Source organism: Notolepis coatsorum (assembly GCF_963971535.1).
Source record: "Notolepis coatsorum genome assembly, chromosome: 1".
Taxonomy (NCBI): domain Eukaryota; kingdom Metazoa; phylum Chordata; class Actinopteri; order Aulopiformes; family Paralepididae; genus Notolepis; species Notolepis coatsorum.
Genome location: NC_140165.1, coordinates 96,404,513 through 96,422,691, shown reverse-complemented (window position 1 = coordinate 96,422,691; position 18,179 = coordinate 96,404,513). Strand labels below are relative to the sequence as shown.

At 47.4% G+C, this 18,179-nt stretch overlaps 1 protein-coding gene across 1 annotated transcript in view; it reads left to right on the top strand.

Moving 5' to 3' along the window:
• The window catches only part of spag17 (sperm associated antigen 17), a gene marked incomplete at both ends in the record, with an annotated part of 169,923 nt that overhangs the window by 45,366 nt on the left and 106,378 nt on the right, over positions 1-18,179 (top strand). The window contains 3 exons of the mRNA XM_084332990.1: positions 486-523; positions 2,320-2,433; positions 3,246-3,397. Coding sequence (XP_084189116.1) covers positions 486-523; positions 2,320-2,433; positions 3,246-3,397 — 304 coding nt within the window. The remainder of the gene's footprint in view (positions 1-485; positions 524-2,319; positions 2,434-3,245; positions 3,398-18,179) is intronic.

The following is an 18,179-nucleotide window of genomic DNA, read 5'->3' as shown; positions in this document are numbered from 1 at the left end:
ATGGATGGATGGATGGATGGATGGATGGATAGTTGGATGGATGGATAGTTGGATGGATTGATAGATTAATGGATGGATGGATAGTAGTTGGATAGATGGATGGATGGATGGATGGATGGATGGATGAATGGATGGATGGATGGATAGATGAATGGATGGATGGATAGTTGGATGGATGGATGGATGAATGGGTGGATGGATGGATGGAGGAATAGTTGGATGGATGGAATTTAATATTGTATTGAGTCTTAAAGTTGTACTTTCTTAAAACAAGTGAACAAATCCGTTGGTGAATATGGTTCAAAGTTGTGGGCTCCAGTAATCAGCTTGCAACGTTGTTGGCAGGGTAACGTTAGCTAGCCAGCTGACACCGCAGTGAAGGGTGAAGTTCACTTCTTCCAGTGTAACTGAACCTTGTTTCAAGAAGCTTGAAACGACACTAGCTCTGTGTCTCTGTGTCTCATGGTCTGTCTTTTGCTGCACAGGTCAAACATTCCTCACAGAAGAACCTGGGAGCCACAAGGTATCGTTGATATCTTCTCTTTATTATTTAACTTTTTTTTAACTTTTTATTTTTTTTTATTATAATTATTACTTATAAATCCACATGGTAATTTGAAGGCTTTCATGCCAGAAGTTATAACCTATATCCATTTGAGATCAAACATATGACCAACATTTTTATTCTTTTGTAAAAATAAAAATAAAAAAAAGAGAAATATGTGACCCAGCACAGACATTGGGTCCTTTTGGGGATCTTAATTTTTTTTACATGATATGAAAGTACAGCTCATACCTTCAAAATAAGCCATCACCTGTACAAATCGGGTGGATACTTTTCAATATATCTTATGAAACATGCTGATAACACAATACGTATTCAGAGCTACAGGCCTCACGAGAAAATGGAGCCATTTCTCTTACAATGTATAATGACTACTCTACCCAGAAATCGTCTGAGGCCTTTGTTATTCTGATGACTTGTGACCCATCGGGATGCTCAATGACTATCTAACATCAACCCATCCATCTACACTCATTGCACACACTCACTTTAAACAAACACTCACCTTTATGCTGAGAGAACTGAGAGAACTGTACTTTATACATGACAAATAAAAGCAAACTTTAAACTTGTGAGATCTTATAAGAGGATAAAGGAAAATAGTCAAGATCGTAATCAATTTCAAATTCAAGATTTTATTATCATTTAAAATAAAGTACAAAATAGAGCTGTATTAACAATAGCTCAGATTAATCATACCAAGTCGCTTTGGATAAAAGCGTCAGCTAAATGACAAAATGTAAATGTAACTGTAAATGTAAATATCAACATTATCTGGCCATCCTCAGTAAATACTATCAAACTCCTCTGACCGCATCTGGCCAGAGATGGGACGGGGACACACACACACACACACACGCGCGTCTCTGCGGTGGTAGGCAGACGCTTAGTCTTCGGCTTTTCTGAAGAATGTTCTCTGCCGGCACAATCCGACCTAGACCGTGCCGGGTCACATATCTTTTACCCAGGTTAGATTTACTGAGCACATACTCTTTTCCATCAAGGCCCTGCTTCACACGTATGTAGTTCCATCAAGGCCCTGCTTCACACGTATGTAGTTCCATCAAGGCCCTGCTTCACACGTATGTAGTTCCATCAAGGCCCTGCTTCACACATCGCCCAGTACAACCACAGGGCAGCTTCGATGGAGCAGCTGGGAGTTAAGTTAGCACTTTGAGATTTTCACAAATATAAAGTGCGGTACAAATTGAATTTATTATTATTATTATTATTATTAAGTGCCTTGCTCAAGGTTTGAACCGGCGACCTTCCAGTCACAACCCCACTTTCTAACTTTTAGGCCACCGTAGCTAATACATTCTCTAATACATTCTCTAATACATTCTCTAATACATTCTAGAGATCACCTTAGGGGTGCTTTACATGAAGCATCCCTTTGTCTGTCCTCCATTCCTCTGTGACCCAGAAACGGAAAGATTTACACCATCTTTATGGCCTAAGGTCTTAGGAAACACAGAGGAAGCCTGAGGTCTCCCCACTTGTCTCTTGTGCAGAAATGTTTTTGGAAGATCTCTAAAGCTCCTCCCACAAAGGGCAAAGACTGAACAAGGATGTTCCATTAAAAGGACATGTCTATGTGTAACTTCTGCGTGTACACCTACAGTATGTCTGGTTTCTCCTCATCAGGTTGATAGGAGTGTGTGTACACCTACAGTATGTCTGGTTTCTCCTCATCAGGTTGATAGGAGTGTGTGTACAGTACACCTACAGTATGTCTGGTTTCTCCTCATCAGGTTGATAGGAGTGTGTGTACTCAGCTGGAGCTGTCAGAGATCCAGAGTAACAGACTGAGATGTCTGTCTGACTGGCACTACACTGAACACCACAACGCCACCATCTTCCCTCAGGTCCTCATTCTTTGTTGTATTGTGTTCTCTTCTCTTCTCTTCTCTTCTCTTCTCCTCCTTTCCTCTCTTGTCTTCTCTTCTCTCTTCTTTTGTCTTCTCTCTTCTCATCTCTTTTCTCTTCTCTCCTCTTCTCTTCTCTCCTCCTTTCCTCTTCTCTCTTCTCTTCTCTCTTCTCCTCTCCTCTCCTCCTTTCCTCTCTTCTCTCCTCATTTCCTATCTTCTCTTCTCTTCTATTATCTCTTCTCTTCTCTCTTCTCTCCTCCTTTCCTATCTTCTCGTATCTCCTCTTCTCTCTTTTCTCCCCCTTTCCTATCTTCTCCTCTCTTCTCTTCTCCCCTATTTTGTTCTCTTCTCTCTTCTCTTCTCTTGTCTTCTGTCTTCTCTTCTCCTCTTCTCTTTTCTCTTCTCTCGTCTTCTCTTGTCTTCTCTTCTCTTCTCTTCCCTCTTCTATAGTCTTCTCTTCTCCTCTCTTCCCTCTACTCTTCTCTTCTCTTGTCTTCTCTACTCTTCTCTCTTCTCTTGTCTTCTCTTCTCTCTTCTCTCTTCTCTCTTCTCTTGTCTTCTCTTGTCTTCTCTCCTCTCTTCTCTCTTGTCTTATCTCCTCTTCTCCCCTATTTTCTTCTCTTCTCTTCTAACGTTCTGCACATGAAAGACATAAACCTGCAGTTGAAGTAAAATCATGACAATAAGATGCTAGTTATGAAGTTTTTACATGAGAACAGATTTTTTTTACTGCTAATCCTGCAAGACCAGTTCTATATTGGCGTCAGTGCTTCTCCTAGACACACAATGTCGCCTCTCAACACATGTAGGTTCTCCTGTCGGCCTCGCGGGCCTACCGCTGCATGGACACCTTCCGTGGTAACCATGACAACATCTACATCATCTGCCACCATCCCATGAGCCCCCAGCGACAGTGCAAGGAATTATGGGATGTAACCCTTCACACGGATGTTGGCTTCAGGTGAGCGTGGCCTTACCGGGTTCCTCTGAAAGAAACTCAGTTCTAATAATAATAATTCATTTATTTTATAGAGCGGTTCTCAGTAACCCGAAGTCGCTGACACTAGGCAGAAAGAAAAAACAAAGAAACAAAAGAAACATAGAACCACAGGGGAAACAGGGAACAATATGAATACACAGGAACAGACAACAAAAGATACAGGAGCCGGTAGGGGAGGGGAGGCAGAGAGGGCAGGGGAGGGGAAAAGGGATGGGACAGGTTGGAGGAGGGTGGTTATGGGTAGGGAAGGTTAAATGCTAGGGAGAACAGGTAGGTTTTGAGACGGGATTTGAAGGTGGAGAGTGAGGGAGAGTCTCTGATGGTCTGGGAGAGGGTGTTCCAGAGTCGGGTTGCAGCACCTGAGAAGGCCCGATCACCAAAACCTTTGAGTGTGTTATTATCCGGGGGTTGGAGGAGTTTCTTGACAGTGGAGAAGAGGGTCCAGGGGTTTCGGTTGCTGCTGTTGATGAGCGTGGAGTAGTGGGCAGATTTGGAGGATGTGCTGTTTATAGAAGTCAGCGTGGACAGTGAGATGAGTTTTTTTGTACAGTCGTTTCAGTTGACGCCCGGTCTGCTTCATGGTGCGGAGTTGAGGGGTGTACCAGGGGGAGGAGGTGGTGAATGAGACAGTGATTGTTTTTAGGGGTGCCAGTGAGTCAAGGGAGTCAGAGAGAGTGGAGTTGAGCAGGATAGCATAGTCGTCAGGGTTAGAGGGGGCAGAGTCAGGGGGAAGGGGAAGTTCTGCCTTTATTTAGTACATTAGTGTCAGACCTAGTCAAGTCAAGTCATTTATTTATAAAGCACGTTTAAAAGAGCCAACCAAAGTGCCGTACAGTCAAAAGCATAAAAAATGCATAATACAAAAAGGCACAGCACCACAAGACATTGCAATAAGACAACAGTAAGCCAAAACACGGATAGTGTAGCACAAAGTACAATATAGCACATAGGATAATAGTGGGACACTAGACATGGGGTTATTTACTAAAGTACAATCAAGCAGCCTACAGGATAATGGAGCACAAAGGACAATGCGGCACAGGGGACAGATGAACACAAGAACAGATACACGGGGGAAGGGGCAGGATACATTGCATGGGAGTGTGTGAGTAAGGGTGTGGGAAAATCAGGGTTTATTGAAGGTTATGGAGTAAAAGTGTGTTTTTAGTCGGGACTTAAAGGTGACATGCATTATAAATGGCTTTTTTCAGTGTCTAGCATTGTATTATATTAATAGTAGTTAGTATCAATTAGAGATGTTCCGATACCATTTTTTCCTTTCCGATCCGATTCCGATACCTAAGCTTTGGGTATCGGCCGATACCGATACTTATCCGATACCAGTGTATACATTAAAAAAAAAAAAAAAAGTATATAATATAATAACTAGAAAGTAATGGTATTTAATCAACAGGTGATTGTATAGATTTGTATTAGTATCATTAATCAATGAGTATGGGGCTGCAGCACTGCAGATATACCCTACTCCAATGAACCACTCGCTTTGCACTCGCTACCCAGTGGCTCTGCAGATATACCCTACTCAGTCTACAAGGCTCCGTCGAAGTAGCAGAGGAACTGTTGTGATTTTTGCACAATAAATATTCAACATTCTCTTTTGAGACTCCGCCTCAGACTCTTATCATTTGGCACTAAAAGCTAAACATTGTCGCCGATATGGCTGTCCGCAACATGTCATTAATTGTGTACGCGACGTGCAATTGTGCAATGACGACGTTACCGTGAGCTAGGTTAGCTAGCATGAGCTACCGGTATATGGAAAGACCATAGAAGACTGTAACGTTACTGGTGACATTGTGATTTAACTTGGAATACTCCTTTGCCAACTTGCTGTACTTTGCTTGCAGGTCTGCAGCCATTATTGCTGGATTATGAATAGCCCCAACTTTAGCCAAGGTAACGTCAAAGCTAGCTTTCGGTTAGCTGTTCAATGCTAATAACACCAGCCACCAAGCGAACTCATCAGAGCTCCCTGTCAACAGCGCTCTGTCGGGACGATGGCATTTTAAGAAAGTATCTGCTCTGCTGTTAAAATGACAAATGGCAATTGACACTTTAATTCACGGTCGATTAAGCACACGTTTGTTTTATAATGCTCACTCAGCGAGTAGGGTATATCTACAGAGCCCACCGTCCGCAGTGTTGTTGATAAATTACGTCATATGGTATCGGAGCGCAACATTAGAGGGTACTCGCCGATACCGATACCAGCATTTTAGGCAGTATCGGCGGCATTTCCAATACTGGTATCGGTATCGGAACAACTCTAGTATCAATGTGTCTGTGTCTCTAAATACCATATTGGCGGATTGCTCTCATTCAGGGCAGACCATTTCCTGCTCGAGTTAATTAGGTCATTCTGATTTGACTCGCATCGTGATGTAACGAGGCGAGGATGGAGCGGATAGTGATCCGATTGGCTCTGTGGTTGTAGCGCATAGAAGGGGACCTGCTTATCTCACACACGCAGCTTTGTTTACACAGTGCTCCGTGTCTCTCTCTCTCTCTCTCTCTCTCTCTCTCTCTCTCTCTCTCTCTCTCTCTCTCTCTCTCTCTTCTCTCTCTCTCTCTCTCTCTCTCTCTCTCTCTCTCTCTCTCTCTCTCTCTCTCTCTCTCTCTCTCTCTCTCTCTCTCTCTCTCTGTCTGCCACTCGCAGACTGTGTGGATGACTGTCACTCAAAGTGCTTATGGGCGGAGCCAGGCCAACATAGCCTGAAATCCAAAGTGAGAAAAATGTGGCTTTTGAGTACTTGATTAGAAATATAAAACAATGCATTTTTTTGAATAAGACCTTACAGAGGTGTTCCATAGACTCACAGGAATTGTGTAAAGTTGCCCAAATAGTGCTAGGAATAGCAATGCATGTCCCCTTTGCGTGTTGCTTTCTAACAGCGGAGGAGTGCAAGAATGTGACAATTTGACCATGTGACCGCGGCAACGCGGGAGAGCGGCAGTGCGGAAATAGGCTGTCTATTGCCATTCTCTAAGACAAACGCTAACCTTAACCAGCTCCTTAACAGCGCCTAAACTTAACCGTTCTAACCTTAACCAACTCCGAAACAATGCCTAACCTTAACCTTAACCTTAACCATGCCTAACCTTAACCTTAACCATAGAAAGAATATTGCCATTCTCTAAGACAAACTCTAACCTTAACCAGCTCCTTAACAGCGCCTAAACTTAACCGTTCTAACCTTAACCAACTCCGAAACAATGCCTAACCTTAACCTTAACCTTAACCATGCCTAACCTTAACCGGCGAAAGAATACACGTTAAAAAAAAAAAATTGATGGGATTCGAACTTGTCAACAACGGACCACAGGACCGCAGGACCGCTGCGCTGCCAGGTGAGCTGAGCTTCGAATGAAAATCATGGCGGATTAGGGCGGTTACATAATGCCGCAAGCTCTGCCGCTCCGCTCTGCGGTTGCCGCGCCTGCCGCGGGGCGTGTCGCAGCCAATCAGGGAAAACGCGGAAGCAACGGCAGCACTGCTCCGCTGTTATTAAGCAATAGGCGTCCCCTTTAATGTCTCCAGCGAGGGGGCAGTTCTGATCTCCAGAGGTAGCTGGTTCCACAGCTTGGGGGCCTAGCTGGGTTCAATCAAATGCTATTATATAGAAAGGTGATGTGACAGAATTCACCAGAGAATTATATAATCTTATATAATCCAAATTTGATTAGGGGAATTTACTTTATTCCAATCTATATATTGAGAAACCACTGAAGAGAAGGAGGTGGGGGATGTCATCAGAGACTAGAGAGGTATAGAGAAGTCAGATTTAGATCAGGCACACTGTACACTATGAGATTCAATCAATGACATCTTGGTATTGTGATCTAGGTCTCACCTCAACCATTTCCACAAGGGTAATGATTAATGAATGAACATGCACATAAAATGACTATGTTGAATACTGGGGTGGTCACAGAACAAATGTTCTTCAACTTTAATTCTGGAGGTTAGACAGGCCACACTCTGGGGTAAACAGCTGGTGAGGATGTTGGGAGACATTGGGTTCTCTGGTCACATGACCTTCTATAGTGACTTGCAGTAGGAAGGGCAAGATGAACAGCATGTATACAACTTAAGGGTGGCCAGGACATATTGGGTGAAATTAACCTCTCTTGTGTTGCTTGTTCTGCGTTTATCAAGTAGTTTAGGCTGGCTAATGGTTGAGTTGAGTATCAATTAATTCAGTCTCTCAATAATTCTCTTGTCATCATATTTACCACTACTTGTTAATAATCAGTGATTTGTTGTAGTGTTATGTGATAACGGGACTTGTGTAGGTCACGTGACGCATTACAGGAAGTGAGGAGGACTTGGTTAGTCCCACTGCAAAAGGTCTCTGGTTAAATTATATTTGCAAGTAATTCAAATAGTTTATTTGAACCTGCTTGGAGCACCAGGGCTTATTAGGGGCGACAGTGGCTCGGGAGGTAGAGCAGTCGTCTGGAGGTTCCCGGTTCGATTCCCGGGCAGTGTGTCAAAGTGTCCTTGAGCAAGACACTTAACCCATTGATTGATTGATTGAAAACTTTATTAACAGATTGCAGAATGGGTACAATACAGTACAGCTCAATACACACAATTGTTAAGGGGATGCAGACCAGAGAAAGACTTTCGTCTTGTTTACATCAGGGTCCCCCATTTTCAATTCATCAGGACATATATGACATACATGACATACAGATAGACAGTACTGCTACATCTATACATTTATGACATACCAGATTTGCAAATACAGTACTGTTTGTGATATAAAAAGAGTCCAGAAAAGGGAGTATATACATTTGACGTAAAAACTGTACATTGGAGGAGGTTGGGTGGGGTTGAGTGGGGGGGGTTGGGTAGGGAGGGGTTTGGGGGGAAACACTGTACAACGGTACAAGCAAAACTGTACATTGGGATATTGACAATCATACTAGGTCATTTACATTGGAGGGGGTTGGGGGGGGGGAACACTGTACAATCAAGCAAAACTGTACATTGGAAGGGCGGTTAGGTGGCGTAGCGGAGATTGCGTTCGTCACCAACCCCGGAGCTGTGAGCTGGATTCGCCTGTTCGAATCCTGCTCACAGCTCCGGGGTTGTCACCAGCTTGGCTGGCCGTTCACACTAATACAATTGGCTGTATTAGAGGGTGGGAGAAGCTGGCGGGGTGGGTCCGGGTCGTTGTAAACAGCGACTCCTACAGTTCGGTCGGGGCGCCTGCTAAGCGTGGATAGGACCTGAGTGGGATAGTGTGATCCTTCCACACGCTACGCCCTCTCAGGGAGGATCCGCGCTGCCAGGTGAAAAGAAGCGGTTGATTGGCTGGACGTGTGTCGGAGGAAGCATGTGATAGCCTCCACTCTCCCAGATGATCTGACTGTGGGGGGTAAGTGCGCAGCGACCAGGAAGGGGATTGGGAATTGGCATACGACTAACATTGGGATGGGAGAAAATCGGAGGAAAATGGAGGGGGAAAAAGATCAATAATAAAAATTAAAAAAAACTGTACATTGGAATATTGACAACCATACTAGGTAAATTACTGTACATTGGAGGGGGTTGGGTTAGGACATTTACAGGGGCCAGTTTCAAATTGCAGTCTCCCGTAGGTGTTCCTTGAGAGTGGTTTTGAAAGTGGGTAGTGATTCACATTCCTTTACAGCTTTGGGTAGGGCGTTCCACATTGATGTGGCATAATTGCGAAACGTGTTTAGTCCCTTGTTTGAGCCGAATCTGGGTTTAACATAATTTGTGGAGCTCCCTCTGGTGTTGTGATCGTGGTATTCACTGACCTTTGGGAAGTATTTTGACATGTACATGGGTACCTTGGTCATGTAGTGTATCTTGTAGACCAGGCCCATTGCAAGTTGCTGTACTCTGTCGTCTACTCTAAGCCATCCTAGGTTGTCAAAGTGGGCAGGGGTGAGGTGGGTTCTAGGAGTAAGGTCAAGCAGTAGTCTGACCAGTTTGTTTTGAGATGTTTGTAATTTTGTTTTTAGCGCCTTTGAGGTGCTTTGATACCATGAGGTGCAAGCATAGTCATAGTACCCTTGAATGAGTGCTCCTGCCAGAGTCTTCAGGGTATTCCTGTTTAACAGAGAGGAGATCCGGTACAAGAATCGAGTTCGTTGATTGACTTTTTTTATTACATTGGATACCATTTTGTCACAGGAGAGATTAGCCTCTAGGATGGAACCCAGGTAGGTAATTTCATCTTTCTTTGTGACAATATTGTCACCCACTGTAACTGAGAAGCCGTCGGTCTTGCTGAGTTTGTTATTTGAACCGAAGAGAATGGACTCTGTTTTGCCCATGTGTAATGATAGTTTGTTATCAGCGAGAGCCATATGCAGATGTTGCCTAGTTCTGAGCTGAGGGTTTTTTCAACCTGTAACTTGTTCTTGTCAGAGACCAGCAGGGCTGAGTCGTCCGCAAACAGGAACAAGTTGCAGTCACAAGCTGACGACATGTCATTTGCATAAATTAGGAACAGTAGCGGTCCTAGTATGCTTCCTTGTGGAACACCACAGCTCACTGTGAGGGGGGGGGATAGGGTACCGTTTACCTCCACCATCTGTTCCCTCCCCTCAAGGTAGGATTGCATCCAGCTCACTGATAGACTATCAAAACCAATTGCTTTAAGCTTGTCAATCAGAATGGAGTGATTGACAGTGTCGAAGGCCTTTTGTAGGTCCAGCATGACCATGCCGCAGTATTTGCCCGCGTCCACCTCTTGTTTGATGTGGTCGTTCAAATAGAGAAGGCATGTGTCAGTGGAGTGGGATGTTCCCATAACTGCTCCCGATGTGCGGGTTGGCACCTTGCATGGTTGCGTCCGCCGTCGGTGTGTGAATGTGAGTGAATGGGTCAAATGTGAGGAACAAACACTTTTTTTTTTTTTTTTTAAACTTAAATTTGTATTAAACATTTATAGACATACATTACAACATATACAATGACATCAACAGTTATAAACGATAAAGACAAGAACAATAATAATTTTAATACTCAAAAATGGAAATAAAAAAACACACTGTGTTACAAAGGATCAGATTAAACCGAATATATATATTTATTGATTGATATATATTGCATAGTATTTGTATATCGTTTGATATCCCTTGTATATTCCTTGTACATATACACGGAATATCCCTTTAGCCTAGTACAGACCATAATATTTCATTCTCCTATTGGACAGCGGTCCACAGGCGCCAGGGCCGTGCCTCCAGAGTCAGGTTCAAAGCCACCGTCAAGACATGTCTGTACATGCCCGGCCTTGCCCAGGAATACGAGACAGAAATGAGGTTGGCACTAGATTGTTCGCCGTGCATATAAATATGGCGCAGGTGAATACAGAAGTAGAGTTACCCAATAAGTTGAAGCCTCACCCACGATACTCCGTGCGGTGAAGTATGGCCTGTTTGGCCCCAAATAGAGCATTGAGACCGCGTGCGAATTAATAACTGAATTGTCAGAGTTTGGCGCTATACCGTCGAGTGCGACATATTTCTATTAAGTCAGTAATAGTCTATTTGTGTATAGTGTATCGTGCGGCTAAAGTTCTACAGTGACCAGCATCACCAACGCTTCCTCGTACCAGCTAGAGTGCTTATCCAGGCTGGGCTGCTTTCATGGCGCTTTCACCCGAGGAGACCTAGACGAGAACCGTGTGGACATGTACACTGGATTAATCTCCCCGACGACTACATAGCCCTTTGCGGCTGGATTATATTTGTTTTGGTCCTGTGATTTATGGAGCGGAGAATCGCCGACGCCTACATGTGTGGGATTTACCCTGTGAGGAGCCACGTCGAGTCTGCGCCTCAGAGAGCCTGAGGCCGGCTAGCTTTCTTCACTGTGGAGCTACAGTCTACGGAGAACAGCTGTATTCGTCTGTGGATCAAGAGACTATTGCACCGTCTCCTGTACTTGGAGTCTCCTTAGTCATCGTTGACCAGACTCTCTACTACCGACAGATCCTCTACCCCTGCTGGCTTACAACCGGGGGGACCCTTCCAGTATCTCCCGCTATATATTACTAGTGTACCATAGATATAATTCCCTAAGATTCAGGTTGTATAATTACCTCCTGCGTAACCAGAGAATGGACATTCATTATTGATTTGCCTACGCACATTCCTTTGCCTTATAAGCGCATCCAAAGTAAAATAGAGAAGTATATTATGTACCTTTTGCTGCAATAAATACTTAATTACCACTTTGTGTGGAACCGATTCATTGTGGGAAGTGTTCATCATATTTATATAATGTACTGTATGGCCAGTAATTAAAGTACATAAAGCGGTAGTGGTTTAATGATACCATACTTATCAATACAGTCAGGGAATTGTACCCCTCAGTTACAATTGGTCCTTCGAGCCGGAGGGTAACTAGTGTAATATTAATATAGTGGTATTAATATTGACATGGCCTATGATGAACACTCCACAAAACGGTTCTCCTAAAGTAGATCGCCCGCAGCGTAGACGGCAGACACCTCAGTACTTAGAGGATTACGTTGCCAATATACTACCTAGCTTTCTACAGACGGTAAACGCGGAAAAAGTAGATAGTAAAATTATGTCCGACCCTATCGACCAGGCTACCCCGCCAATAGAGGCCCTAGTGGGTTCTAACGTAACTGACCAAGCTCACGGTAGGGACCAGGAGGGACCCGACATGACTTTACCCCCCGCCAAGACCGAAGAAGTAGTCCCCGGAGAGCTCCAGGATAAAGACAGCTCTCCAGGGATGGAACTCTACCCGCTACAAGAAGAGGAGAGCACCCCGGAGATGGATCTCCAGGACTCGCCACAGGAGAACAGATCTCCAACGAGTACTGCCAGGAGCGGATCACCTCAACCAGCGTCTTCCCCCAGCGAGGCGGACAAGATGCTGGCACAGGCATTCCTCGCCAGCCTAGCAGCCTCAACAGAGCGCGATCGACTCCAAGCACAGACGCTTAGTGAGCGCGAACATTCTTCCATGGAAAGAGAACGCCTTCAGGCGCAGCAACGGAGCGACGAAGATCGTATACGTCTAGAGATTAGACGCCTTCAGACGGAAGAGAATATGGTAAGGGACCGGGCCGAAGCCCAGCGCGCCGCCGCCGAAGCCCAGCGCGCCGCTGCCGGTGCCCAAAGAGAAGCAGAGCGCGACCTCGCTCTCACCAAGCGCGAAGCCGAGCGCGACCGATTACAAGCGCAGATAATGGAGCAGCTGATCACCAGGGCAACACCCCCTCCCTCCGCACGGGGTTCCAGGGCCTCGTCAAGACAAGGGTCAAGGGCACCCTCCCCTACCCGATCAAGCGACCCTGAGCCCGACCACCAGAGAGAGCCTATACCCCCCTCCGAACCCCTTCCCCGACCGGTCCAAGTGAGACCCAGCTACAAGGAAGAAACGGTCTACACCGCGGAGAGGCTAAATAGACGACTACAGGATCTAGAGGACCTGCCAGAGGAAGAAGAAGAGGGAGAGGAGGAGAGTCAAGCCTGACAGCAGCACAGTACTCCACAGGACCAGGAGGTCCAGTACAGCCCAGGCTCTACCCCCGCGGCTCTGCGCTACAGACCCCCGACTCAATTCACGGGTGAGCTTGACGCACGACCAGCCCCGAGGAACAGCACCTGGATACGCGGGCCATGGTACCCAGCAGGTACCAGCCCACCAAGAGGCGTAAGAGGAGACTCGCCTAGGAGGCCTCTCTTCCAACGCTCACCGATGTGCCAGCCATCCATGGCATCATACATTGGCACACCGACGTTTCCGGACTTCACCCACGAGAACAGAGCACAGTACACGGAGCTACGAATGTGCTTAGAGACAATGATGTCCGATGTAGCTGATGAACCGTACAAGTATGCTATCCTACTGAAGCACCTCAAGGTGCCCCGAGCGCACAATATAGCGCTGGCCTATGCCACCTCTACTACCCCATACACAGCGGCTCTAGCAGCACTCGACCAAAGATATGGACGCATATGGGACTACGTAATACAAGAGATAAGGCATATTGACCGCCTACCCCCAGCCACAGACAATCGCTCACTAGATGACCTGTCTATCAAGGTACAATCCCTGGTAGGGATGCTGGGGGCGCAAAGAGAAAAGGGTATGCACGAACTGTACGCAAACTCTAATGTCGAGAGGATTTTAGAGAAGCTTCCGCCCGCCCGACAAGAGCGCTTCAGGCGGCAAAGAGACCACCGTGATCCTAACGGTCCCGAGCCATCCCTCCTAGACCTAGCCGACTTCCTGGCGAGAGAAGTCAACAGCCTACGGTTGGATACGTTCATGCGGAGCACCCCAAGCTCCAGAGAGGGACCTAGGAGAGGAAACGATGGCCGAAGATTGGTGACCGTCATGCACCAATCAGAATTAGTACCGAGCAGCAAGAACCACAGTACCCCCTCGATGAAAGAGAAGTGGAAGATGGTGTGCCCGTACTGCGAAAAGGAACACTGGTTGTCACAATGTGACACGTTCAAGAAGATGACCGCCGACGAGGTGAGTCAATGGATAAAGTCCAACCGACGCTGTTACCGATGTGCGCGCAGTCACATGGCAGCCGATTGCCGCTTAAAGAAGAGGTGTAATCGGTGTGACGGAGCCCACCTAGATGTCCTACACGACAGTAACAGAAGAAAGCCTGCACCCTCAAGCAGCACAAAGCCAAGTGTTATGTACATTGACCCCGCCAGCAGCGGGGGCGCCCGGGTGCTCTTAAAGGTGGTCCGCGTAACACTGAGTTACCAAGATAAGGTCATGGACACTTACGCCGTCCTTGACGACGGGTCAGAGAAGACCCTTCTCCTCGCGTCCGCTGCGGCCCAGCTGGGGCTGCGGGGGAGCGAAAACCAGATGACGATTCGGACAATAAGAAGAGATCTAAAGACGATAAAGGGCGAGAATGTCTCCTTCACTATCGCAGCAAGCAGGCAGCCAGAGAGACGGTATAGGATTACTAATGCTTTCACCAGCCAAGAAATAGGCCTGTCGCAGTACACCTACCCCATCGCCAAGCTGATGGATAAATATGTGCACCTGCGTCAACTACCTATACCGCTCATAGACGGTGCCACCCCGACCCTGCTGATAGGCTCCGACCATGCAGACCTCATCGTCCCGATTGACCGGGTCCACACAGGGCCCAGAGGCTGTCCTGCAGCAGTCGAGACCCGCCTAGGATGGACATTACAAGGCCCCCTCGCTAAGTCTCTTAACCGAACAGCAGCCACTAACTGCCTCCACTCCAGAGTGACAGAAGAAGACACCACCCTCCTACAGCATGTCGAGAGGCTATGGACACTAGAGACAATGCCCTTTAAGAACGAAAAGAAAGACATTCGTTCCAAGGAAGACATTTACGCTATAGCCCTCCTCGAGCAGGGGACAAAGAGAGTCAAAGTCAACGGAGTGATGAGATACGCAACTCCACTCCTGAGGCGAGAGGGTATGCCTACCTTCCACGCCCCAAAAGAAGCGACGGAGCGGTATCTATTGAACACAGAGCGGCGCCTAGCCAGAGACCCCGCTCAAGAGACGGTGTACCGCGCTGAGATTAACAAGCTAATCACAGCGGGACACATAAAGAAATTTGACATTAAAGAGGCCGATCAGACGACCGAATCATGGTACGTGCCGCACCACAAAGTCCACCACAACGGCAAGGATCGTATTGTGTTCAACTGCAGCTACCAGATCGGATCACAAAATCTGAATAAAGAGCTCTTGCCCGGCCCAACACTCGGCCCCTCTCTACTAGGCGTGTTACTACGTTTCCGCCAAGACAAGGTGGCCATCAGCGGCGACATCAAAGGGATGTTCCTGCAGGTGAGACTAGTGGAGGAGGACAAGCCCCTGCTGCGGTTCCTATGGAGAGAGAGGATCGGGGATGAGCAACCAGCCATCTATCAATGGGAAGTCCTCCCTTTCGGAACCACATGCAGCCCATGCTGTGCTACGTTTGCACTGCAAAAACACGTCGCAGAGGACCCAGCAGCTGATGAAGAGGTCCGACAAAGTGTAGGAAATAGTTTCTACGTAGACAACTGTCTGAAAAGCGTCTCGACGCCAGAAGAAGCCGAGGCCCTTCTACTCAAGCTCCGCGCCTCCCTGATCAAAGGCGGCTTTGATCTCAGGCAGTGGGCCAGCAGCGACCCGCAAGTATTGCGCAGCCTCTCCCCCGAGGACAAGGCAGCAAGCAGCGAGACCTGGATGGCGACCATCCCTGGAGAAGCCCAAGAAATGACATTAGGACTAGTCTGGCGCTTCAAAACAGACTCGCTCCATTATAAACACACACCCCTGACCAAGGAGCAGGGAAGGTCGTCTGCACTACCGACCACCAGACGGAGTGTATACAGAACACTCGCCAGACAATATGACCCGTTGGGATGTATTCTACCTTACACCACCAGGGCAAAGATGATTGTAAGAGCGTTATGGGACAAGGACCAGGGCTGGGACGACCCCATACCCGAACACCTTGCATCCACATGGAGAGAGTGGGAGACGGAACTCAGCTCACTCCCAGGTGTCAACATACGCCGCAGCTACTTCCCACCCACAGTGAAGCCGGAGACGTGCCAGATGGACCTGCACGTCTTCAGCGACACCTCCGAAGTAGCCTACGGTTCGGTGGCCTACTTGCGTGCCCGAGAGGAGGGAGGAGAAATACATACTGCTTTCATCCTGGCTCGCTCAAGAATAGCCCCACGAAAGCAACAATCTATCCCGCGTCTAGAGCTCTGCGCAGCCCTAGCAGGAGCGCAACTCGCCACGTTAATCCAACGTGAACTCACCATTCCGGTGCAAAGAACAATCTTGTGGTCAGACTCCACGACAGTACTCACATGGATCCGGTCTGATTCGTGCAGATACAAGGTCTTCGTGGGAGTCAGAGTCACAGAGATTCAAGATTTAACAGAAGTAGCAAGCTGGAGGTATGTGGACACAAAACACAACCCAGCTGACTACGAAGAAGCAGAACTTCTTCTACTACAACGAGCCCAGAGAGACTCGTTCCCCGATGAGCTAGACTGTCTACAGGGAGCAAAGCCCGTCCCATCAGACAGCAGACTGCTCCACCTAGCCCCCGAGAGCGACACCCATGGTCTCATCAGAGTGGGTGGTCGTCTGCGGAGAGCTCCAGACTTACCGGATGACGTCAAGTACCCGATAGTCTTAAACAGCCGACACAAGGTCACAGAGCTGATCATAAAGAAATACGACGAGGATGTGCATCACGCCGGGGCAGAGAGAGTCTTCGCGGAGATCAGACGTCGTTATTGGATACTGCAAGGGAGAGAAGCAGTGCGGCGCTTCCAGCGAACCTGTCTAGACTGTCGTAAGTGGCGAGCGCAGCCCAGTATACCCCGGATGGCTGACCTACCTCCCTGTCGCCTCCGACTCGGCGACAAGCCTTTTCACTCCACCGGTATGGACTGTTTCGGCCCGCTGTATATAAAGAAAGGAAGAGGAACCGAGAAGCGGTGGGGTATTGTATTCAAATGCATGACCACCCGAGCGATGCATATAGAACTCCTTCCAACCATGAGCACAGACTCATTCCTTATGGCCTTCCGAAGATTCACATCGCGGAAAGGCAAACCGTCTATATTATTGTCTGATCACGGGACAAACTTCAAAGGCGGAGAAAGAGAGCTGAGAGAGAGCTTCCAAGCTATGGGCCCAGAACTTAAGACCCACCTCGCTCCATCCCAGATTGACTTCCAGTTTAATCCCCCGAACGCACCTCACTTCGGTGGAACTTGGGAACGAGAAGTACGTTCAATAAAGACAGCCCTGTACGCCGTGCTTGGGGCCCAGACCGTGGCGGAAGAAGTCCTAATGACAGTCCTCACGGAGATCGAGGGAGTATTGAACTCAAAGCCCCTCGGTTACGTCTCAAGTGATGTAGCAGATGTCGACCCAGTCACCCCCAACACACTCTTGATGGGGCGGCTGGACCCCGCGCTACCACAGACAATGTACAGGCCTGAAGAAGCGAACGGCCGAAGAATGTGGAGGTACAGTCAAGTATTGGCTGACAAGTTTTGGAACAGCTTCCTACTCCACTATCTACCGTCTCTACAGACCCGCCAGAAATGGGTGAAAGAGAGAGACAATTTGACAGAAGGGACAGTCGTCATGATTATCGACCAGTCACTACCCCGAGCTATGTGGCCGGCTGGCCGCGTAAGCAAAGTGATCACCGGTGCCGACGGAAAGGTCCGAGCAGCCGAAGTGCTCGTCCAAGGACGGATCTACACCCGACCCGTGGCGAGGCTAATAGAACTGCCAAGGCTCCCCGATACTATCGATGACGACCATGACCCCATGACTTTGTGAACTGCCCGACCCCTCACAACAGACATTGAGTAGTGGACAGTGCGGTTAATCTGTCTCTGCTTAGCTAATTAGGTGGGACTAATTAGGAGGCGGCTGTTACAAAGGATCAGATTAAACCGAATATATATATTTATTGATTGATATATATTGCATAGTATTTGTATATCGTTTGATATCCCTTGTATATTCCTTGTACATATACACGGAATATCCCTTTAGCCTAGTACAGACCATAATATTTCATTCTCCTATTGGACAGCGGTCCACAGGCGCCAGGGCCGTGCCTCCAGAGTCAGGTTCAAAGCCACCGTCAAGACATGTCTGTACATGCCCGGCCTTGCCCAGGAATACGAGACAGAAATGAGG